Source organism: Penicillium malachiteum (genome assembly GCF_028827825.1).
Source record: "Penicillium malachiteum strain IBT 17515 chromosome Unknown utg000001l:1.0-8184562.0:1.0-8186909.0, whole genome shotgun sequence".
Lineage (NCBI taxonomy): Eukaryota > Fungi > Ascomycota > Eurotiomycetes > Eurotiales > Aspergillaceae > Penicillium > Penicillium malachiteum.
The window spans coordinates 1857972-1880800 of NW_026643094.1; the positions used below are offsets into that span (position 1 = coordinate 1857972).

Below are 22829 nucleotides of genomic sequence, written 5' to 3' on the forward strand. Positions count from 1 at the left end.
TGGCCATCTTGAACCATGATTATTTACATTATATACTCGTTGGCTTCCAATTTTCTGCATCAGAGTAATATACTGACTTGTGGCCTGTGGGGTGTTCCAGAAGCTGATATCGAATTTTCTCGCCATTGTTTAACGATTTTAGTACTTCCGACTATTTAGTAGTTGATGGTTCAAATTAATAGTAGTTTCCAAGTGCTTCGTATTCAATCTTTTTTTGCATATTTTCTGAGCTTTTCATGTCGTAAAAGAAAAATCAGAAAGCCTCTAAGGCTCTTTGTCATGCGTCACCCACACCCTCAAATTTCACCCTCCCGATCTCCATTGTTTTCTTGAAACCAGAGCCAAATTGTCCAGCCGAGTTCTCCGTCCTTGGAACGAGCTTGCAGATCAATAAAAGCTGTCGGAAAACACCAAGTGGGTCCCACAGAAGGTGCGGCTTCTCTCCCCATTCCCCGTCTCGCGTGCGCCAAGGGGTGTCGTTGTCAAGAGGTGCAAGCCGGGATCCCTGCCATAGCAAAACGTCCCCCAAATCACGGAGTACAGAATACAAGCATTCTCCCTTTTCACCCCACTTGAAAAACTGTGGTGACAAAAAGGAGAGGGGAAGAGTCTGCATCGCCCAATGGAGAGGAGTGCGTTCATGCTGAAGGTCCTTGCAATTGAAGTCAACCTTACCAATTGCGAGCAAAACCTTCACCACAGAACTGTTGCACTGCTGGGCGGCATATAACAGGGGGGGTTCGGCCCTTAGAGTCCTTGGGATCTGGGTTCACTCCTTTGGCAAGCAAAAATGCTACAGCTTCCGGGTTACCCCCTCCAGCTGCGTACGACAATGGCGTACGGTCTTCTTGGCCCAAGCTTTCAATATCCACCTTCCCCGTGCTGTGTAGGATTCTCATCACGTCCAAATAACCACCTGCTGCGGCCAGGGCAAAAGGACTCGGAAAGTTTTCGTCATGCTGGTCAATTTGCACGCCTTGGGCAAGCAAGAAACACACAGCTTTGGCACTTCCAGCATAGGCCGCGTGATGTAGTGGTGTCCATGAACTCCAGGTGATGTAATGAGCGCTAACCTTGCGTGTTCGCATTAGAATTTTCATCATTTTGATATCTCCGTGCTGTGCAGCCTCGGAGAAAGGTGTATGATTACCACCCAACCGGTCATCAGAGCGAAAATCAGGACGGATGCATTCAACACCAAGCAAGAATTGGAGCATATCCATCATTCCATAATAAACCGCGTAGTGAAGTGCTGCCCAGCCCATCTTATCCGGCTGATTAGGATCCAACCTCCCATCTTGTACCAATATTTTGAGAGTGCTCATGTGTCCGCCTCGTGCGGCGTCAGCAATCGCTGTGCGAGTTGGGTATGGATTTTCCAGAATCATCTTGACAAGGTCATCGAGACCTGCCGCTGCAGCGATTCCTAGACTGCTCATGTTGAATACGAATTGTCCATCGTCCAAGAGAAGGCGTGTGATTTCTTCATTCGCTAGTGCCATTGCTGTTTTGAGGGGAGTGTCTGGTCCACATCCTGGTTTTACTGAACCCAAGTATCGGTGACGCTTTCGTCTACGCAGCTGGAAATCGGGATCTATCTTGTCATCCTTGATGCTGAGAAGAACCTCGACAGTTTCCTTAGAACCCGCCTTGATAGCCTGAAGCATGATGAAATCGAACTTCTCGGAGTGGGGGATGATAGGGTCGCTGTGCTTCAGGAGAACTTTTACTATGCTGCAAAAGCCATTGCGTGCGGCAATGGGCAATGGGTAAGAGACGATGTCCGTCCAGGAACGAGAAAATCGAGAGTTTGCCCAGGCGCATGCGCCATCTTTCATTAATTCACGGGCAATGATCTCATTCCCGGTCTTGCACGCGAACAGAAGGCCGCTCTCATGCATGAAGGAATTGCCTTCAATACAGTGGTAGGATTCCCAGAGCTGCATCTGGCATGCAAACCGAGGATGAGTTTCAATTAGAGCTCTGATATCCCGGCGAGAATCGAGACACCAGCCGATCAAGGCGATGACCTCGCTGGGGAGGTACAGGAGATTGAGAGGCATCTGTTAAGAATGAGCCGTTAGCCTGGGCAAGAAACAACGTGTAGGACAGATTGGCAAGTTCAGCTGTGGGAAGCAGGAAGACTCACGTTTGGAGAGATCCGGTCCAAAAGGGGATGGAATGAAGAAGAGGATGAAACCTTGAAAAGGGAGGAGGGTCAGGAAGAGGAAAGGTATGGTGTCTTCAGAGATGGCTTACCTCTTTGGAGCGATAGAGACTCCGCGGAGCGAAGGAAGAGTGAAAACTAAAGAAGGCCAGAAGTTAAGTTGGGGGAAGAAGTAGAGAGAGTGAGAAGGGAAGAAGAGTGAAATGTAAGACCTCAGGATTGGCAAGGATGCATGTGATAAGTGAGAGAAGGAGAGAAGCAAAGTGAGAAGAGAGATATTTAAGTTGAGGAAGCTTCCAAGTTTGGGAAATAAGTGAGTCTGTAAACCACTAGCAGTCTGTATAGGATGACTTTTAGATTACTACTATTGGTTATTGGAGCACATCGATAACTGCAAGTCCGCGACTTATGCCGCTGGTATATTGGTATGGAGAATGGCATGTATTGATGCTGAAAATGGAGACCCTGTGTCTGGAAAACTCGAACAACAGAATACTACAATCTATCTCGAGGTCAGGTCCTCCATCAGTTGAGAAATGGGCTCACAATCACCTTAGGGACTACCTTGGGAAGTCCCAGCCTCAGACTCTTGATAAGGCCATAAATTCCGGAACAGCTCTTTCTCCTCATCATCTTTGCCCAGTTCAACAAAAATATCTTTGAACTTACGACAGTTCTTGCGGGCAACATCATAGTCTTCAGGATCGACCATCCCATCCACTGGGAGAGCCGCCTGGTCCCGGAACATTGTTAGCATATGTCCTATGCCCTTGATATTTTCATTCTCCTTTGCCTGCATCTCGACATCCTCTCTGGTAAATTCAATTGGATAAGTGACATCTGGAAATAGTTCATCCCAATATGCAACCAGTTCCATCAATGACTCTCGAAGGAAAAAGAGATCGCGATTCTCCCATACCCTAGTTACAAGCCACACGGGTTTCCGGATCATGGGAACTGACCGATTCTGAAGAACCTTCCAATGTCGGGGTGCGCGCTTACACACCTGGGCTTCATAGTTTTTGTGAAGAATTTCGCTTTCCAAGTCATTGTCGATCTTGTTCTGTTCGTTTTCGCTCAGACTTCCAATTTATCGGGTCTTTGGGGGATTTTCCAGCCCTCTTGAACAGGGCCAAGATGTCTGCATAGTCTTGGGATACAGGATTGATAAAACAGCGGTGCCACGCAAGCCGATTGCCAGTCAATAATACTGGTAATTTCATGAGTATCTGGATCTACGAAAATGTTGTCCAGGTGAAGTTCAGGGTGCCAGAGAACGTTCAAGGCGCCCGATTCATCGGTTGATGAGGGGCCAAGGTAATGAGCCACATCCATATACTTCTTCAAAAGTTCGAGACCATCCGCTGGAAGCTCCTTGTTCTGACTTGACCGGTAATAGTTCATTCGAGAAGCTCCTTTTGACTTGATCCATAACATTTCATTATTTCCCAATGCCTTGGTGTAGTCATGTGGAGTTATCCCTGTACTCCATAGATTAGTATCACAGGGGAATATAATGATGAGTATTTTGAGCATTTCTCACAAGGACCGCGGGCAAGTAATATATCATTTCCACCTCCCCTCATGCAAATTTCGTTCGTGGTCAAAGGTCCAATAACGTATTTTTGAAGAGCCTTGGGCGCAACATTTTCAGCCTGAACTTGAAGCTCTGTCGCCTCCCCTGTAAGTAAGCGTAGGTCATCTTTAAAATAGATGCATTCATGCTGATCGAAAGAGATACTCGTCAATTTATCTTCGAGATCAATCACACGAGTTATGAGTTGGAGTTTTAGCTCTCGGGGCCATTGATGCCAGGCAGACCCAAGCTGTATACCGGGTGCCTTTTTCTCGATGATATATTCGGCCTTGACCAAGTTGGCTGAGGCGTCATTGGACCATGCAAATATTTGGGGAACAGGTATGTTGAATACATGACGAAGCTAAGTTCATTAGCAAATGTCCAGTATGAAGAAAAGAGAATATCCTACCAGTTCACGTGTAGCCACCTCGGAGGCAACTGTGAAATGCGCAGGTCCGGCATTGGGATTAGGGAGCTTCGCAAGAACCTCAGACCCATTATCCATTGTCAAAATGAAAGCTTTGTTATGTAGCCCTTCTGGACATTTCGTGACTTTGATACCTGCTCAGCGATATTAGTGTTTGATCCCGGGTATGCCCCAAGGGATAGAACAGAACGTACCTGATCGAACTCCCTTGCAAGCATTCACGGCTATCTTGAGCAGCTCTTGCAAGTTGAACTTAACGTGTCGGCGTTCCAATTCTTTTTCCTCTTTAAAGCTGCAATAACAGTCAGAATAAGTCTGTAAACAATAATCGGCTTTGTAACTTACAGCTATCGGTGCCTGGTGTATCGATACAGATCTTCTTCGAGTATTTTCTCTTCTAGAAGTAAGGAAAGTGCTTTAGTAACTTTCTTTTTGTATTTTCTCCCACATCATGCCAGTGCTATTTACCTTCGCCATTTGAATTTTGGGCCCAGAGCTCAGGGTGAAGTTGCCAGTGTGCACATGTGTTTCTCCTACCTGGCCAATGGAACGAAAACGATCTCGCATTTGTTGGTCGGAATTGGAATAAGAGTGTTAAATTCAATCTCTTGCTTGCGCCCCAAGATAATTTGAAGCTAGATAGTTTTGGTGAAGGCAAACCAGAAGTATTCTGTGAGCATTGGGGTGTTCCAGAGGTTCAAGTTGGTAGTACATGTGTGTTCGGACTTGGAGGTTACAGGGGTTATGTAATTCCATTCCGTAGCAAACTTAGTGGGCCTGTTCCTGTGACATAGTACATGTGAGATTCAAGACGAAATTTGCAAGATAAATGAGAATAATCTACTTCGATGGAATATATAATGAATTAATCAAATATTGAAAATCTTTTTAGATTGACTCGTGATTCGAGTTGGACGTGAACAGAAGGAAACTCCACCAAACGCCAAGGAGAATCCATCAAAAGTAAAAGAGACATTGGCACTAGAAAAAAGAAAGAAGGAGAGATCTCGTGTACAATGAACGTGTTTCCATACAATCCAAACGCTCCTCCCGTTGTCCCAGTCAGTGAGAAGTAGCTATTGGAATACACCTAGTAGGTCTCCGAGCATCAAAGACCCGATACACTTAGATCTTCTCAGCATCGAAGCCCGCATCAAGCGCCACAGCTGCCAGTGCAGCCCGACGAGACTTGACCCAGCGAAGAAGCACCCAAGTCGACGTGATAATCCACATAACCAGATTCACGAGATCAACCCAAACAGCATGACGCATGCGATTGATCTTTGCATTATCACCCAATCCAGAATCCGAAGAGCTAGAGCTTGACGAATCCCTCTTGCTGCTGCTGCTGCTTGAATCGCTACCATAAACACCAATGTACATGCTTCCGAAGATACCAAACAGCACAATCCAGATGACACAGATAATAAACTCCCAAATAAACTCTGGCAAGAGCACCTTCGTGTTGAATGTATGTTGATTCGAGCCAGAGTGCACACGTCTCTTGACGAATGGTAGGATCATATGCCATAAAGCTGTCAGGGTTGCCAAGCCACCCACAATAACAGCAAATACCCATTTAGCGTTTGCCTGGCGGTCGTCTTCGTGATCGTGGTGGACATCGTCGCCGTAGAGAGCGACGACAGTGAGACCGAAGACGAATTGGAGAAAGCGCATAACAGACATGAACATCGCGGTGAGCTTGCCAGCCTTGGTTGCAGGCGGAGTCAGGACATATTTGGTGTCTGTACCAGGTGCAACGCCTGGTGGGTACTCTCCCATGGGGTAACCAGGTTGGGGATAGTTGTAGTTCGGGTCGGGCTGTTGGAACTGAGGTTGGTTCTTGGCCTTGCGCTTCTTGGCCTGGTTGATGCCGACTTTGATGATTTTTCCAGCGAGGAACATGATGGGCAGATATTTTTGTAAAATGAACTCGAGTTCGTATTAGAATAGTAGGTAGGTAGGTATTTGGTTCGAGTCCGTGTGGACGATGATGTATTGAGGGAGTGGCGATGAGTGATTTCTCGAGAAGAAATGTAAACAGTATTTGAATGAGAGGTCACGCGCAGCGTGAAGTGAATCCACAAAGTAAATCGGATTATGCTGTCAAAATCGTATATCACAGTCTAGTGAAGGAAGATAGGAAAGTATTGAATAATGAAGCTTGGGGTCAATGGCAGCCTGGATTGCCAAATCAAATAGAAAGAAGGTGTTATAGGATGAGTCAATTCATCAACCAGAATGATTTGACAAGGAGAATAGTCTGCAAATTCAAAGACAGGCAACCAGGCGTATCTAAATGAGAGGCATGAAACAAATCTTTGAAGAAACAAAAGAAGGTCGTTGCTGGTTTCATAGTTTGGGGATTTCGAATGTCTTATAGATGATGAGACATTTGGTATCTTCCCCTATAGTTGAGGCACATGAAAGGCACTTAGAATTCTATTTTAGCTGCTTTAATCCTCTGGTCCAATATGAAACAAAGCAGTGAATCCATCTAAGGGATAAATGCCGAGCGGCTCTAGTTGGATTGGTCCCAAGGTTGGGTTCTACCATTCAGAATCAAGCTCAGTAAAAATCTATATGAAGATGAAACATAGAAATTTATGTCATAAAACAAAAATAGCTATTGCAGACAATTAACTACCCAGATAGGAAATGAACCGTCTAGATGCTGGCGCAAATCATATCGATCTCCTGTGGGTCGGCGCCTATGCACAGTTCAAGTTCCTCAGCTCGCGCGCGCCAATATCACAGGATTGGTGTTTCAACGTAAGAACAAACCAGATATTCTGAGCCAATCAATAAAGAAACTAGATTCAAGTTCCAGACGATAAGTTCCAGATGATTACGAAATTAGATTCCGCCTAAATTTGATTACGTCTTCTTGATCTGGTCTGGATTTACTTTCTAATAATAACGGGTTGCTAACAAAGAATCTGGCACTGGGACAAACCGCCTCAACTACAACAAAGAAACCAGATTTGGGATAAGAATATGGATTATTGATATCATTAAAAATACATTGACTCCTTCAAACGAATCTGCTCCAAATGCTTGCCTTGACTTGACGCTTGCCTTAAAATGCTTTGAGAGGGGAATTCCACAGATGCAAAACTCGTAACATTCCTTTCCTGAATACAGACATCCAGGAAGGATTTGACCTTAACATAAACGAACCGACTGAAATGAGAACCGAAAAAAAAAGAATGCTTCATGACAAAACGCTGACACCATGCTCCATGCAATGACATGCAGTGAAAATCATCAACCATTGGCGCATGCAGGGTCATTGTCATGCTTCACAGGATGCTTGCTGTCCTCCACAGTCGTCTTAGGGCGATCACAGCAAAGAGGTCGGGGTGGTTTCAGTTCGGCGGGGGATGCAGGGTTGGTAGCGGGAATAGAGTCGTTTTCATCGTCATACTCTGGACCCAGAGATTCATCATCGCGCAGGCCGGGACCGGTAGATTCAACTGAGGTGTGATCATAGCCAGGCTGCGCAGCTTCGTTCTTTGATCCGTTCTTCGTTGCCTTCTTTGCCTTGCGGCCCTTTGATTTGGCCTTCTCTAGGAGGCGCTGCTTCTCAGCAAGTAGCTTTCGTTGTTTGCGGTCTTTGATCTCATACTGTCGGATGAGTGCAGTTGGGGGAGTGCCGAAGATACGCTCGTATTCACAAAACTCGCAAATCCAGTTGTCTTCTGCGCGGGGAGGGTTGTGAGCATTATGGTACTGCTGATTGTTCTGACGGCGACGAGCTGCAGCAGAATAAACGGCCTCAGGAGACTTCTTCTTCTTTTCGATGCGTTCAAAATCCGGATCGTCCGGCCGGACCATTCTTGAGATGGCATTACCCATGTTTGGGCTCGTTTGTGTGCCTTGGGTAGAGAAAGCACGAGGTTTTTGGGTGGCGGAAGAAAGAGGAGAGGTTGGTGAACGACGGGGGTGGAGTATGAGTTTCTCTGCAAGACCAATCCTTTAGAGGAATCAGACTCGCAGGTAAACGTGAACTGGGTTTTGGTGGGGGTAGTGTTCTCCTGATCCAACAAGCTCACGTTGCTCGGTCCACGTGTGGGAGAAGACAACGTTGCTGCATTTGCAATCGCTGTGGAAATGATTCCCTGGTCAGATGGTTCACCTGTGGTCAACGGATTAGCAAACAAACAAGTCAACGAGTCGACGAGTCAGCGACCCAATGCAGTTAGCCCTTGGAGGAAGAGCCCTGATATACATACCAGATGGAGCAGGGGACGACATCATTCCATCCCGCCGACTTGGTGTCCGAGGAGCTGTCATCCATGCATTCTGCGCATTTGCAGATAACGGGTTACGACCACTGCTGCTACGAGTAGAGCTCCGGCCAAGACGACCTCGACCTGACCCTGATATGCCGCTCCCTACTGGCGATGCTGGATTTCCATTTCCATAATATGTCCCCGTTCCGTCACCATTTGCTGTTGGGGTCGTATTCCCTGTGGCCAAGCCCATGTTGGCAAATTCCCCTGATAATGTTGAATGATGGCCGGCCATATTGCCCGGCGTGGGTATCTTTCGCTTTTTCTTATTATTGGTGTTTTCAAATGCATCGTAACCGTCCGGTCCAGCCGAGGACTTCAAAACTCCATCTGTACCAGCAGATCCTTGTGCTTGTATGCTGGAAGTTGGGGATAGAGATCCTCGAAACCCAGCACTACGGCGCACTACTACCGGTCCGTCTTCGTCTCCGCTTTCGAGCTCAACAGAAATCTCAAATCCATGATGGGATTCAGCCTCGGGAGTTAGTTCATGTCGATCCGACTCGATGGTCTGCTGTACATAGACCTTGGACTCATTAACCGCTTCTTCTGAGTCTCCTGGGATTCCATAGAAGATCTGTGACGCGGGAGGAGTGGGCGGATAATGGATCGTATCTGCGGCATCGGTTGACAAGCGGGAACGCAGGGTCCGCCTGGGAAGAGGACGAATCAGGCGATCGGGATAGACGGGGGAGGGTGTGTCAGGCGCCGAGTTGAACGTCCCGTCTACACGAGTGCAACACCGCGTCAGTAACAGAGCAACCGGATAGATATTTGACTCCTGAAGGTTGGGATTTCCCCGGCAGTCCACCCAACAAGGTGATGCAAACCGGTTTGTCCCTCTACGGGCAAGACATACTCAGAGTAGCAGTCATCATGCAGGTCTCTTGACAATCGACCTCATCCACAATCGCTTACACGCTGTGGAATGAGGTATGCCAACCCGTGTCCTCAGTTTCCTTGGTTTCCCCCTCCACCAAGTTTGCTGTGAGCGAGCCAGTGAGACTGGAGTTGGAGATCGTGATATTTCGGGGGCAAATGTTTGGTCTCGGGGGGAAACACTATCAATCCATACATCCGTTAGCCGGGGTTCAGCATACAATACCATGCAGGGATGTATGCATGGCCAGATATAGCCATATATGGACAACTCCGTTTTGGGGGGTGATCTTGGGCATCTCCGCTGGCCTCGGGTGTTCCACAGCCACGGATATGGGAATATCATGAACATACCGACAAGAACCACTAGAAATCCTTCTACAACTCAGTGCATAAAAACCACAGGGATTGGCAAAGAATGTGAGGTTGCGATAGATCTGCTTGTCCCAACAGACAGCGAAAACAGCCGTTTTTCGAGACACAAGCAAGATCCGGAGAATAGGAATTGCGGAGGGGTTAGAGATGGTGAAGCGAAAGAACAAGTCACGGGAATTCGGATCACCCATGACGCTAACCGAATTGGGTAATCCTAGTAATCATGCCCAACCGGGGTAAATGTTATTACATATGAAGATATTGTTCTGTAGAATTGACTTTAAATTGGTTATTACAAGTCATTTGTGAGAATTGGAACTTGGAAGATATGGGAATTTATACTAGTAGATAATATTTTAATTCTGTTATGCTGCGAAAGCCAGATAACTACTTTATGTGTAGTATGCAGTGCATACTTTGTTCTGCCCAGGATATAGTTGCCTTTCTCCGCAGCAGACCATTGACCAATGCCAGTGGTCCATATTACAAACAAAATTCCTTCAACATAGGTTAGTTCCAGTAGGCCAGGTGATGCAACCTAGTTAGCATTGAAACTGTGTTCAAAAAGTCCATTGTACCTGCATAGCTAGCAACATGATTAGTAGCGCATTGTAAACTGCCCCTCAAGTGCCTTGCGTATGTTCTCGGTCCCCCGCTCAGAGCCTTGACAGAAAGACCAAATAGTAATTCTGCATCAGCTTACTGCCCAAATACTCCATGGCCAATTTGGATAGCTATTACCGCTTGGTCCTTCGGATCACTATTGGTTCATGTCCAGAAGACCCGTTGCCCAGGTGTTAGGGCTATACCCAGGAAATTCCACCGTGGTACGTCGATGGAGTGCACGAGCTTTGTATAAGGTCCATCGTGTCCTATAACACCGAGGATTTCAAATCTGTTTGTTGGAGATCTGCAGCTGCAGTACCTGTCCCTCCTCGCTTTCCGGTCCAATTGAGGGTCTGCAGTCGAGGTGCTTCGTCGTCACAGAAGGGAAATAGGTCATGGTATAAAAAAAAAAGAGAAGAAGAAATATTCACAGCTTTATTATAGATCATCATGACCCAGGACATAAGCAATCGCATTGCCTTATGTTCGAAAAAGGGTGAAGAAAAAAAGGAATTGCAATTTGTTCACAGGAACCGAGTGGGAGGGGACGGATTTCTGCCGAGCGCGTCATGGTCAATTTTTTTTCATGCGACCAAGCGCACGCCACCCATAGAAAAAGAAAATCTTCAGGATCTCCAAATATTATGAGTATATATACCTCGATATGATCGAACGAGAAGTTCTCTGACTTCTACAAATGAAGGGAAAGGCGGTAACTCGCGCGTTGGAAGAGGGTGTCGAGAGCGGGGAAGGACGGGCGAAGTGCATTTGGAGTCCCGTTCCGGTGCTTTTCCTCCTTCTCTTTCTTTCTCTCTCTGCAAACCCCCGCCAATCCTGCTACAACCCTCGGACTATGTAGTCATCGGGCTCTTTTATGAGCCTTGTGACGCTGTGCTATCAAAATTATTTAAAATTCTCAATTTTATTGCCCTCCTTCTACCCAGAAGGAGCTCACAATCGCGCGCAAGAGCTCCCTCGCAATCCGGTGCTGCTTGAAACAGTTCTCAACACCACTGGAAATCTTTTCAAGAGCTTGTTCAACCTTTTTTATTTTATTTATATAAGTTATACTTCTTTCAATTTTCAATCTTTTCGACTCCTTCCACCACCATGACACCTCGTCGCTCCTCGCGGGCGCGCACCACGCAGCCCTCCCCAGCCCTCCTCCAACACACCAACTCCTCCGGCTCCTCTGTCTCCCTCACTCGTGAGAGGAGCACCCGTTCAAATCATAAAAACCCTTCTCCTCAGGGCTCATCCACCCATCGATCTCAATCCATCGATGATGGCGAAAACGGCTCGAGGACAGACCTCCCACAAACGCGCCAGCGCCAGCGCGCTCGCGATGATGAAGAAGAGCCTCTTCGTGAGGAGGATGAAGATGACCTTGAAGAGGAGGAAGAGGAAGAAGTCACTCGCTGTCTCTGTGGACAGCAGGACTATCCTGGCCTACCCCCCTCTCGCCGTGAAGCCCTCGGTCGGAGCATCGTGAAGCCAGAGCCTCCCAATCCTCCTACTGATTCATCTGATTTACTATCAGACGATATCGGTAGCATGTTCATCCAATGCGATCTTTGCAAAGTATGGCAACATGGTGGCTGTGTTGGAATCATGGACGAGGACATGAGCCCCGACGAATATTTCTGTGAGGAATGTCGGAAGGACTTGCACAGAATACGGGGCGAACCCAATGGGTAAGTTGATAGTTCAAGTCTTTTTTTTCTTTCAAATCACCATCGGGCTTTCTTTCCATGCTGTCGGGTGGTTGCGTTTCAAATGTACCTCTGTCCAAGAAAACTCGTCCGAGCTTGTGGCAGCTGGTGAGCAGGCCGGTGTATTGAGCAACAGCACAGTCTAGGAAGGAAAGTCTGCAGGTTACAGAACTCCAGTCTTCTTTCTAGAACCAAGCCTTCATAAATCATGCTGTTATTCTTTTACTTGGGCTTCACAATGCTAATGACCCTCACAGCCAGCGCTCTTCCACCTACCTACCCGTCGTACCAGCGTCATCGCCGGCCCCCTCCTCTCGAGCTTCTTCACAAGACACATCTCGACGGTCCAAGGATCCTAAATCTCGCAACAGCGAGGGTGCGTCGAATCCCAAGCGGCGCTCCACCATGAACAGTCGTGATGCGGCTTATGACGAAGAGGAACTGATTCGACGAGCCATTGAAGAAAGCAAGGAAGATACCAAGAGTCTTCCTGACGACACTTCCACTCGACGTACCAAACGAAGCCGAAGTGAAAGCGAAGTGTACGTAATTTGGATCTCAATCCCACGTTTCTCGATTCGAGCGAATAACTGACAGGATGGTTCCAGCAACAGACAGGGTGCCAAACGCCAACGAACCGCCTCTCCCCCCCCCGCCGCTGCCTCAAGACATAGCAACCCACCTTCTCAACCTCCGTCGGATGACGAGTCGAAACCCAAAGCCACGAATGGCACGCGAAGACAAAGAGCTGCATCTCGAGGCCAGCGTGACAAGGAACCTACTAAGGAAGCCGAGGAGCCTGAGACAGCACCCCCCGAGATTGCTCCTCGTCGAAAGGAGAGAAACAATCGTCGGAAGGGAGAAGGTGCGGAAAATCTCCATCGCAAATTGAATACTGTGGCTTGCTGACAATGACATCGCAGAGTCCGAACATGAGCCTCCATCGCCAATCAAGCCTGCCCCGCCAACCGAACCTGAGCCGGCCCAAGCAAGCCCTAATACTCCCACTCAGCAAGAGCCGCCGCCTACTAGGCCGTCTACCCGGAAGTCAGGGCGCCCACCAGCACGTCGTGGTCGTGTTGGACGCAACCAATACACCAAAGACCGAGATGTGAACGGTACCGGCACCGAATCTCCCCGCCGTGGGTATTCCCATGACATCGGCGGAGAGTCACCCCGAATAGGGTATGGCGCGAATGGCACCTTTACAAACGGTGGTGATGGTGTTAGGCCGAGTAAGCCTCGATACATGCACCCCCAACGCACTACCATGAACGAAATGAAAAGAAGGGTGGCAGCTATCCTTGAGTTCATATCCCGAATGCAGGTGGAGATGGCTGTTGCTAGCGAGCAATCCAGCACTCCACCTGAGAACGGTGACCGAGCTCAAGGTTTACTCTTGAGGAGTATGGTTGAACAGATCGACAACGCCATGCTCTCAACGAATAGCGAAACCGGTGAATCCGCTCCCACTGATGGCGGTGAGATCGCCGAAAAGGATTTCAAAGACCTCAGCAGTGTGGAGATGATGGATGTTCTCACCCGTCACCTGCTGAAATGGCAGCAGGAGTATGGCAAGTTTGGGGAACGGTAGCCCTAACCGTGTCACCTGCACGTGTCGTGTATCCCCTTGACCATTGTCCCTTGGTGCTTCTCAATACGATACCCCCCCATGTTTCTGTGCAGCAATTCCCTGCCGATCATTGTAAAGTAGAACGTCTACTGGCGTTTTTTGTTTTATTTTTTTGTGTTTCTATTTTCCATTTGCTTCTTCCCCCTGTTTTTTACTCAACTCATATTGGAAAGGCGTCATGATTATCATCTCTGGAGAATGAGGCTAGCACAAGCTCTCTCTTTGCCCTCTTTGCCATGTCTGGATATTTGCTTTAATGAACTTGCCCTCTCGGTTCATGGTTTAATTATGAAATTATCTTTTTCCGGATGCTCTGGGACTTCTTCATTTCTTGTTTGGGTTTTGGATTGGTGTTTGGGAAAATTATCGGTCTTCATATATGGGTTCAAGTTCCTCTGTCGATTGGACATCACTGCACTATGCATCATCACTCTGTTTCTATGTGTCTTCTAGGTTCTGTCTCAAGTGATTTGATAACTATCATTCATCTCATTCAATTTCATCAGTCCTTTATGATCACTGTCAAAAGTGTTTCAAACCTTCAACACAATCTTGATATAGATCTTTGCCTTGTTCTTGAATCTTGCTACAACCTTGGGAAGTAGGATATGATTTCCGCAGTTCTTACTAATACAAACAACTTGACGTTGAAGTTTATCTGCTCTTACTGGACTTGAAAGATCTAGAACCAGGATCCCGGACGAAGAAGTTCGAGCGTGCGCTGGAGAATGACAATTTACCCCCTCAGCAGCCTACCAGAGTGTATAGTATATCAAATGTTCCTTTGCAGAAATATCCTCCGGTACATTCTGCAGTGCTTTCGCAGCCGGTTCGACTATGAGAAATGCCTCAAAACGCTTGTTGCCAGTCACCAGAGCCCCAGAATTTGTAAGATGAGCGCTAATATCAGCCTCAAAGAAGACGGATCAGTCTTTTCACCATTTGACAAATCAACGATCATCTCAACAACCACGATGCACCCAAATATCAGGTCAACAGAGAGGTAGACTGAATGAATCGCGCGTTTCATATTCCCCTAGATCAGCGAAAAGGGCAAATACAGGCTGGACATCAGGACACACCGATTATGGATGACCCAGAATTACCAACTCGTATAAGGCACCCATCTTATGACGCACATCTGCTTTCATCCCAGATGAAAAAGCACATACCGCCATGTTTCAGACGCAGGTTGTATTCCCGGCATCTCGATGGCTATCCCGTGTGGTTCGCAGTAGTTTGTTTTGGTCTTACTGAAGAAACTACCCGAAAGTTAAGAGTTCTCGGCATACCCATAGGTCACTCTATCCTAAAGAAGGAGTCAATCCATGGAGGTCTGTGGGATGTATGTCAAGGATATGGGGCCGGCGGTTAGAGAAGCCGAAAAAAGCAACTCCCGCTCACTTAGTGAAACGTCCCTACGGCGCATATAACATCAACCCATTAAGCGCCCGTTTCACACTAATGCCTCATCCTGCAAGGCGCGTAATAGCATAGCTGGAAACACCGATGATAGGCTGGGTGAGTCTGTGAGGATTAGGCTGCCACCTATTTACGTCCATTTAGCGTAGAAACGTGAAATTCGCCGTTTATAGTTACCACTTGGGCAGGTTCATTGGTCCGGAGAATAACCTCAGCTTTTGACAGCAGCGCGAGATGGAACATTAGAAGAATCCATTATCAGATTCGCTTCTCCACGTGAACAAATTCTCCTGTACGGAACTGCATGGAATTCTTCTATCGAAGTATAAAGACCTAGCATCATGTCAGTGGAAAAGCAAGAACAACGTTGGAATCGATTCCCATCATACTGAACATCAAATACTTCATCCTCTATCAACTCATTCCTCCAATATCAATCATGATGAAGCTCCGCTCCTTGAAGTCTGCTTTCGATACTCTCCTCTCCCGTCGGTGGTTTCGCAGAGGGCAGAGACACTCCTACATGGTGCTTGAGGGTTAGTACCACTACACCACAATGAGCATGCAACCTGGTTTGTATGTGAACTCCCTCAACTACTCGCTATACAAGGCTAATTGAGAAATCAGATAATTGTCCTCTCCTTACTTCCTCCATCTAGAGGATTCAACAAAATATCCGGACGAAAGAATGGAGCAAAGGCGACCGCAGAAAAAGAGAAATGCTGGTTCATTTCCAGTAGCACCTTTCTTATAAGTCCCGCGTCAACAATATGAGGATAATATTGGTTTTTTACTATCATCGACCGGGAGATATAAGGTCCGCAGACATGGTGATGATATTGTCGACGTCAAAAGCTACTATGTATGCATTTTCATCATCAATTGTGTATCGGCCTTTCGAAAAAAGTGTCGATTCATGCTAGTGAATATAGCAGTCGTATAAAGGCTGATTATCCATGGATCTACTGGGGCACTGGGACTTTTTGGGGCAAATGGGACCTTCATAACTTGAAGAGCGAGGTTATGCGGCACTGAGATGCGACTCTATAGATCTATGCTCTTCCCCTTGGAATCTTTCAATGTTCAACCCTAGAGGTTTTATTCACAGATTCATTTATTTTGAACAAGTTATCTACTAGTCCACTATTGGGACTTCAATATTCAACATTTGAAATCATGATGTTACCTCAGGTTTCAACTTGTATGTATGCAGCAGTATGGGGAAGGATATATTTAGTGCCACTTTGATCTGAATATTGACCATGACATCACACATGCATGTGCATGATCATCACACAAGTGCCCATGACAAATAACTTGCATGCAGTTCAGACAAATCGCAATGAGAGGACTCGAATGAGATAAAAAATAATAGCTAATCTACATCGTATTTGCACATGCCCTGGAGAACACCCAACTTTGCCGATGGAATTCCGAGTCGGGGATCGAGGGGTTCCAGGGTTTCAGGGTTCCAGTCTCCAGGGTAGGTTCGGTCTGGGGGTGGATCCTGAGATGGGGCTATGTTCATTGTTAACAGCTGAAGTACAACCTCAATAATGTACACAACTTGTGGGGGAGTTATACCACTTCATTGCAGTACTGATACAGACTCGTTAAGACAGAACCTTGGAAGTGGAAATCTTTGGCACGCCTTGCTTGATTTTCTCAAGCCTTTCCTCGAGGTGGGGGATTTCAGAATTCAACGCCAAAATTCAACCTCAGCCAATTTCAGATAATGCACTCGGCTTTGGAGCCATTTTTCCAATCTCCGAGTCGTTTCGGCATACATAGAATCTAGATGCGGCATATACCAATCGCTTAGGTAGCTTCGGAAAATCGACCTCATTTTAACTTAGTTAACTCCGAATACTACGTAGTAGTCACTAGTCAGGGCTAAGGGTTAAGTGTGGCTCTGAGAAAATTGGCCCTAGACTAGTAAGATCAAGCAAATTGAAGCAATAGACCTAGCGCTTAGTGGCACCACTAGATTAGCGGAGTCTAGGGACCAACACCATTTCCCCTGCGTTTCTCCTGCGTTTCTTCTTCTCCCAGTTCGACTTAACCAACATCTATCATCCTTTACAAAGGCAAGCCCCATCACACTGTGTTAAGGTCCAAATCTCCGTCTCATCCGGAAGAAGATCTGGAAACAGAATGCGTGCATTTCAGACAGTGGCAGCCGTACTTTTCAGTCCGATCTTTGCCGTAGTTCTTGCTACAACGGATACTAGCAGTATGCCCGCTGAACTCAACTTTCGACCTGACAATGTGACTTTAAGCAACCTTTACCGTTGGGTTGGATCGTAAGTTGTTGAGCCCTGGAAGTGAAACAAAGTTTCTTATAGATCATCTTTAGGTACTACAACGGATCCACATCTTTGAAGCTTTCTGCATATGCTGGATTGGCAGCTTCTGAAACGGAATATTGTCCTGTTCTTCGCAATAAAACAATCACGACAAAGTACAAAACGTTGCTAGCGCTCACAGAGCCAGCCTCATACAATAACCTCAAAGATGATCCAGTAAATGCCTTTTTGACTCTCTGGCCCCCTGGGTTCAACTTCAGCTCGATTAATGACTGGGAGTTGATTCAAGAGATGGTATCGCTTGAATACGCTCTATTTTCGACTAAGTAAGTCCAATTGTCAAAGGCCTAGAAGCTATTAATTATTTCACTAAGAATATCTAGATCTGTCTATAACAATTACTCCGCAGATGGTTTCAATAACTTCGTCGGTCCCTCGAAGAAACCAAAGCCCCGACTTATAATCTCTCAAGTACATTAAGTGACTATCCAGGTTTCAACTACTGGGAGGTCAACAGCACAACAGACTGTGGTGAAACGAAAGTTCTCAGCTGGAGATTTGCTCAAATCACATTTGGAACCGCTTTCAACGGGACCAAGTTCACGAACCCAGTTCTGAATCTTCAGTTTGATTCTACGACTGTAAATCTATCCATGCAGGGATACTTTCAGGCGAGTATTAATTCAATATCAGGACCGGATTTTCCACAGGAAGCAGAGGACACATTTGTCTTTGTGGGCAAGTTTGTTATGACCTTTGAAGGCGTTATCGATACCTATCACTCTGATATCTTGCGGAATGATACCGCCACTCCAACCTGGCTCCGTACTGTTGGCTATCAGAATAATTCCTTGAATGTTGGTTATACAACTACGTCGGGGAGTAATCAGCTGGTAGGATCGTGTTCATTGGCTGCGATCTTACTGCTTTTGCAGGCGCTCGTATGTTTCACTTGATTAAAATCATGTGCACATGGGGTTCGAAGATGGACCATCGGAAACATCGATTATTGTATATAATTATCTCCAGGGCCTCCGATAATACATGTATGTGTTCATGGGTTCAACATTTGAAGGATGCATATACAGGCATCTTAATTCCAAGGTTGTGGACGGAAGCACTGGCAGTTGGCCACCTGTTTCACAGATACATAATTCTTCCATTCAACCTTGGAATGGGATATGGATGGATTATCACTGGAATGCCATGCCATGTTATAAAGAATCGCATATGGTGGGACACCACTGCACCAGGGGCAAATGAATGTCAAAGCCGAGTGGAAAATGAGAAGAAAAAAAATAAAATAGAATAAAAGAGATTACAAACCAAAAAGTGCGGGAAATAAACTGATGCAATTCAAATAATAGTGCGATCTACTTCGCCTATAAATCCTTGCTGGTCGCCGCGGGGCGGGATACAATAAGCACTAAAGCGTCCTAGTGGTATCTCGCACTGAGACAGTTTCCTCACCAACGAATCTTGGCGACCAATTGAGGAATCAGTGATTGTTTACAAACAAACAAGTTGACAAGACCATTGTGGCCTAACCTCGGAAGTGGGAGGATCGGCTTGATGCCCATCTTGGATTGGGTTGAGGAGAACCCAAAAACATGAAAAATACACATGCACATTATTTGGAATAGCATCTCAATGGATGGTTTACTGGAATAGAAATATCATAAAAACCCTGATTCATTTGCATTAATCGCTTAGATACAAGAGGGACCAGCCACGCGGACCAGTACGATACAGGAAAAGCAGATTTTCATCAAGGCAGGTCAAAACAAGTATTGGCAAACCGTCATAGAAGTAGATTCATCAGAAACAAAGGAAAGTAGATAGGAAAAATAAAATCACACTCAAGAAAAAAAAAAGTCATCAAGGACACCGAAAACAGTCCCAGTCAATTGAACTCCCCTCCTCACATAGAATTAATATCTAAAGGGAAAAAAGAGTTTACAGACGGGAACCGTGGATAACCTTGAAGTCAACAACGAGCTCACGGCCACCGTCGTTGATGACGAGAGCACGGACGGAGCCACGGCCATCGGCGAAGGAGTCACGGATGCGCTTGTACAGACCACCCTGGGTGATGACGGGCAGGGCCTGCTTGATGTCACCAGACTCGGTCATGGCGGTCAGGGAGCCGTCAGCGTTGACATCGAGGATGCGGTAGGTCTTGAAGACAGGGCCGAGCATGGTCTGGACGACAACGGAAGGAGAGGGGTTGGAGACGAAGCTCGACTCCTCCTGCAGCTGGCGGGTGAAGAGGTCAACACCGAGGTAACGGTGCTGGCCGGTCTGGGAAGAGACCGAGATGCGGATCACCTGGCAAGGGCGGCCCTGAAGGATCAGGATGTCACCAATGCGAACGAAGTGGCAGGGGATAGCGACGGTCTCGCCGGGAGTACCACGGTTACGGGGCTCGACGACACGGACGGTCTCACGAGGACCCTCGTAAGAGGCACCACTAGCGGGGGCCTCATCACGGTCGTGGAAGGGGTGCATGATGCGGTCGGCAGCACGCTCGACACCGCGGCGGAAAGAGTGGTATTGACCCTCGTCGTCGTAGTAACCCATCTTGCGAGATTGAACGGGAGCTTGAACTTGAGGTTGAGTGAAAGCAGGAGCTTGAGCAGGGATGTCACGGACTGTAGTAGTCTCGGAGAACTTTACGTCAACAGTGGAGCGAGGAGCAGGCTTCTCAACTTCGATCTGACGACGAGTGTAGTCTTCGCCTTGGTAAACACCGGTGGGCTGGGACTGGTAGGAACGGTCGTACGAGTAGTCGGCGGTGGGGCCGGACGACTGCTGGTACTGGAAGGGTTCTACGGGGTAACGACTCTGGTAGGAGCCGTCGACGTCGTAGGTAGGAGAGGTACGGCGACGGTAGTCTCTTTCAGTGATGTCAAGTTGGGACTCGACAACAGGCTGATCGTAGATTTGGGGACGTTCCTCAAAGCGAACAGAAGACTGTTGGTAGTTGGGGTAGCTAAAGGTTGGAAAAGAGAAAATGAAATTAGCTGGGGGCCACGCAGGTAGAAAAACAAGTATATAAGAAAGATAAACAAATAACACGAGGGTGGTCACCGCTCATTGGAGCGGATCCCCACTTGTGTTATAGTGGAGTCGTAATATTTCGCAACACGTAATTTTTAGTCCGGGGCTAAATCCTGTAACGACTCTAGACCGAGATAGGAGATGTGACAACAAATAGTTGGTTGGATCGATCCACTTGGGCTCCTCTAAAGTGGAGTTGCCCATGATGCAAGTGGACTCCATTTCAGCGGGCTGGAGTTTGGGGCAAAACAAAAAAGAGGAGTCGATTGGGGGTCTTTCTCCCCCTTCTTCCCCAAAAAACAAAACAAACGAAATGTAAACAAATATCGAAAATACGTACCGTTCACGAGTTAACTCAACGTCAGCACCGTAGTTGGTAGACTGGTAGTTCTGAGAGTCGAATCGACGGGTAGTACGATCTTCCTGGACGTGGATATCGACTTCTTCCTTTCCGTAAACACGAGGGTTGGGAAGAGGGGCAGGAACTCGAGTATCTTCCCGTTCGACGTGCGAAGTGTGATCGAGTTGAACTTCTCCCTCTACTCGCGTCTGAGTAGTTTCAGAGACAGCGTCACTCCGGTACGACGACGGGAAGACACTGAAGGGGATGGGGACGCGGGCGTCAAAGTCCAGATTGACTGACTTTAAGACGTCTTTTCTCGAATGCCTTTCGAACTGTTAAAAACAACTCGAAAGACTAGACAAGAAAAGACTTGACTGGGGGAAGTCTTTCTCGGTGAGAGGTGAAGTTAAGAAAGTGAGATCTGACGTGGAAGATCAGATTTCAAGAATGTATCAATCTCGTGGGTAGAGAAAGAAGAATGTGTAAGATAAGGGTGGGAATAATGGGGTTGGAATGGAAAGAGATGAGGAAGAGAGATGGAGTGAATGGTCCTAGATGCGGTTTATTTATGCGCGTATCTTGGAGAGTTGTTTGTTTACCGCGCTTGACCCGATCCGTGCTGATCGGCTACAAAGGCACCCGAGGTTCTCACTCTGAGAAATTGGTAAGGGACGCCCCTTATTTTTGGTTTCAAATAATCTATGAATATTTACATTCCGGTGGATGATTTTGAAGAATTTGGCCACATGGAAGTGATCAATTTCTATATTGGATACCTACTGTTTATACTAGTAGATCTATTTATTCGCGTACTGTACTCCGTATAGGTACTCCGTAACTATGTACTGTATAGCTGTATAATGTAACAGGGTACCCTCACTACTATGGATCTCACCGCAAATCACATGGGGCTGTCTCCATAGCAACAACACTTCACGGGAACGCTTATCACATCCACGGGTTCATGTCTCGATTTACTTCTACTGAGATCATCGATTCATTACAATAAAACCAACTCAATTGATTCAGTATGAACCTGGAAAGCTCACAAATTATTCTCACGTATTGCAGATACATCTTGAACTCCTTGTCTCACCGGTGGATCATGAATCATACATGCGTACACTACGCAACAACACATCACACCCGCCACCAATAAAAAAAAATGATGCATCCAGCCATTGACAAAACCATGCTATGTTCCACTAAGTGGTCGCCCAATCCCCGCCCAATGGGTATGAATCTAATGAGGAGGCTGGGAGCTCCAACGCATCCTGCATGTGTCTAGATTGTCTGGGCGCCGCTGAATTGTCATTTTTGATTACCAGGACCCATCAGCATGGTAATCCACTTGTATTACCGAGGCTGGGAATCAATCAGGTCGGTCACACAGGCCAGCTGAAGTGGCTGGGGGAGAAGCTAGGATCCACTTCGTTAGACCAGACGCCCGCCCCCCCTCCGATGGATGCCTAGGTCCGATTTCGAGTTCCTCAATACAGCTAAACATAGTGGTGATCGCCGAACGGACCCGGATTTCAATGTTCCGCCTACGAGTTATTTTCCAGTTGGAGCGTCATGGGTACCTACCTACGTTACCTACCTAGGTAGGTACCTATGTACTTCTTACTCCGTACTAAATGCATACGTATACGCAATTGATAGAATGGTGGCATGATGTGATGTGAAACCCCGATCCAATCAAGTTCAAGTCCTCATGAATTCTAATGGACCAGTACACGTTCTATAAAACAGAAGGTCTAGTGAGAAAAAGAGGGGGGCAGGGGAGTAGTAAGGAGGCGACGCGGCATCCATGCATGGGCCCTTCTGGCCTCAAAAGTACATATCAACGAGGGACACAACCAATTTCGTATACAGGATATGAGGAGAAACGAGGGTATCAAAGTGTATAGTACGAATCCTCACACCAAAATCACCAATCAAGAAAGATACCAACATCTGGCAGAAAACGCCAATTGGAGAGACCCAGAAGATGTATGTACCTTCAAAATCCGTCCAATCCAAAAA

The 22829-nt window shown here is 46.9% G+C and overlaps 7 protein-coding genes across 7 annotated transcripts; 2 read left to right on the plus strand and 5 right to left on the minus strand.

Moving 5' to 3' along the window:
• Positions 1–671: 671 nt before the first annotated feature.
• Positions 672–2063, minus strand: N7483_000694 (ankyrin repeat domain-containing protein; the record flags this gene model as incomplete). The annotated part of the gene is made up of 1 exon (XM_057084132.1): positions 672–2063. The coding sequence occupies one exon, from the start codon at positions 2061–2063 to the stop codon at positions 672–674; it is 1392 nt and encodes a 463-aa protein (XP_056950281.1).
• Positions 2064–2720: 657 nt separating this feature from the next.
• Positions 2721–4650, minus strand: N7483_000695 (phosphotransferase enzyme family protein; the record flags this gene model as incomplete). Its single annotated transcript, XM_057084133.1, has 7 exons — positions 2721–3230; positions 3251–3622; positions 3787–4107; positions 4156–4307; positions 4368–4465; positions 4497–4570; positions 4642–4650. The coding sequence occupies 7 exons, from the start codon at positions 4648–4650 to the stop codon at positions 2721–2723; spliced, it is 1536 nt and encodes a 511-aa protein (XP_056950282.1).
• A 648-nt stretch (positions 4651–5298) lies between these two features.
• N7483_000696 (uncharacterized protein) lies at positions 5299–6078 on the minus strand (the record flags this gene model as incomplete). The annotated part of the gene is made up of 1 exon (XM_057084134.1): positions 5299–6078. The coding sequence occupies one exon, from the start codon at positions 6076–6078 to the stop codon at positions 5299–5301; it is 780 nt and encodes a 259-aa protein (XP_056950283.1).
• Positions 6079–7440: 1362 nt separating this feature from the next.
• On the minus strand, positions 7441–9343 carry N7483_000697 (uncharacterized protein; the record flags this gene model as incomplete). Its single annotated transcript, XM_057084135.1, is given in 3 exon segments — positions 7441–8149; positions 8405–9308; positions 9328–9343. The coding sequence occupies 3 exon segments, from the start codon at positions 9341–9343 to the stop codon at positions 7441–7443; spliced, it is 1629 nt and encodes a 542-aa protein (XP_056950284.1).
• Positions 9344–11438: 2095 nt separating this feature from the next.
• On the plus strand, positions 11439–13634 carry N7483_000698 (uncharacterized protein; the record flags this gene model as incomplete). The annotated part of the gene is made up of 4 exons (XM_057084136.1): positions 11439–12022; positions 12298–12582; positions 12649–12905; positions 12964–13634. 4 exons carry the CDS (start codon positions 11439–11441, stop codon positions 13632–13634), a joined length of 1797 nt encoding a protein of 598 aa, XP_056950285.1.
• A 3615-nt stretch (positions 13635–17249) lies between these two features.
• N7483_000699 (uncharacterized protein) lies at positions 17250–18442 on the plus strand (the record flags this gene model as incomplete). Its single annotated transcript, XM_057084137.1, has 4 exons — positions 17250–17398; positions 17452–17727; positions 17874–18342; positions 18431–18442. The coding sequence occupies 4 exons, from the start codon at positions 17250–17252 to the stop codon at positions 18440–18442; spliced, it is 906 nt and encodes a 301-aa protein (XP_056950286.1).
• A 915-nt stretch (positions 18443–19357) lies between these two features.
• On the minus strand, positions 19358–21881 carry hexA (putative Woronin body protein HexA; the record flags this gene model as incomplete). The annotated part of the gene is made up of 3 exons (XM_057084138.1): positions 19358–20393; positions 20802–21136; positions 21867–21881. 3 exons carry the CDS (start codon positions 21879–21881, stop codon positions 19358–19360), a joined length of 1386 nt encoding a protein of 461 aa, XP_056950287.1.
• Between the last annotated feature and the right edge of the window lie 948 nt (positions 21882–22829).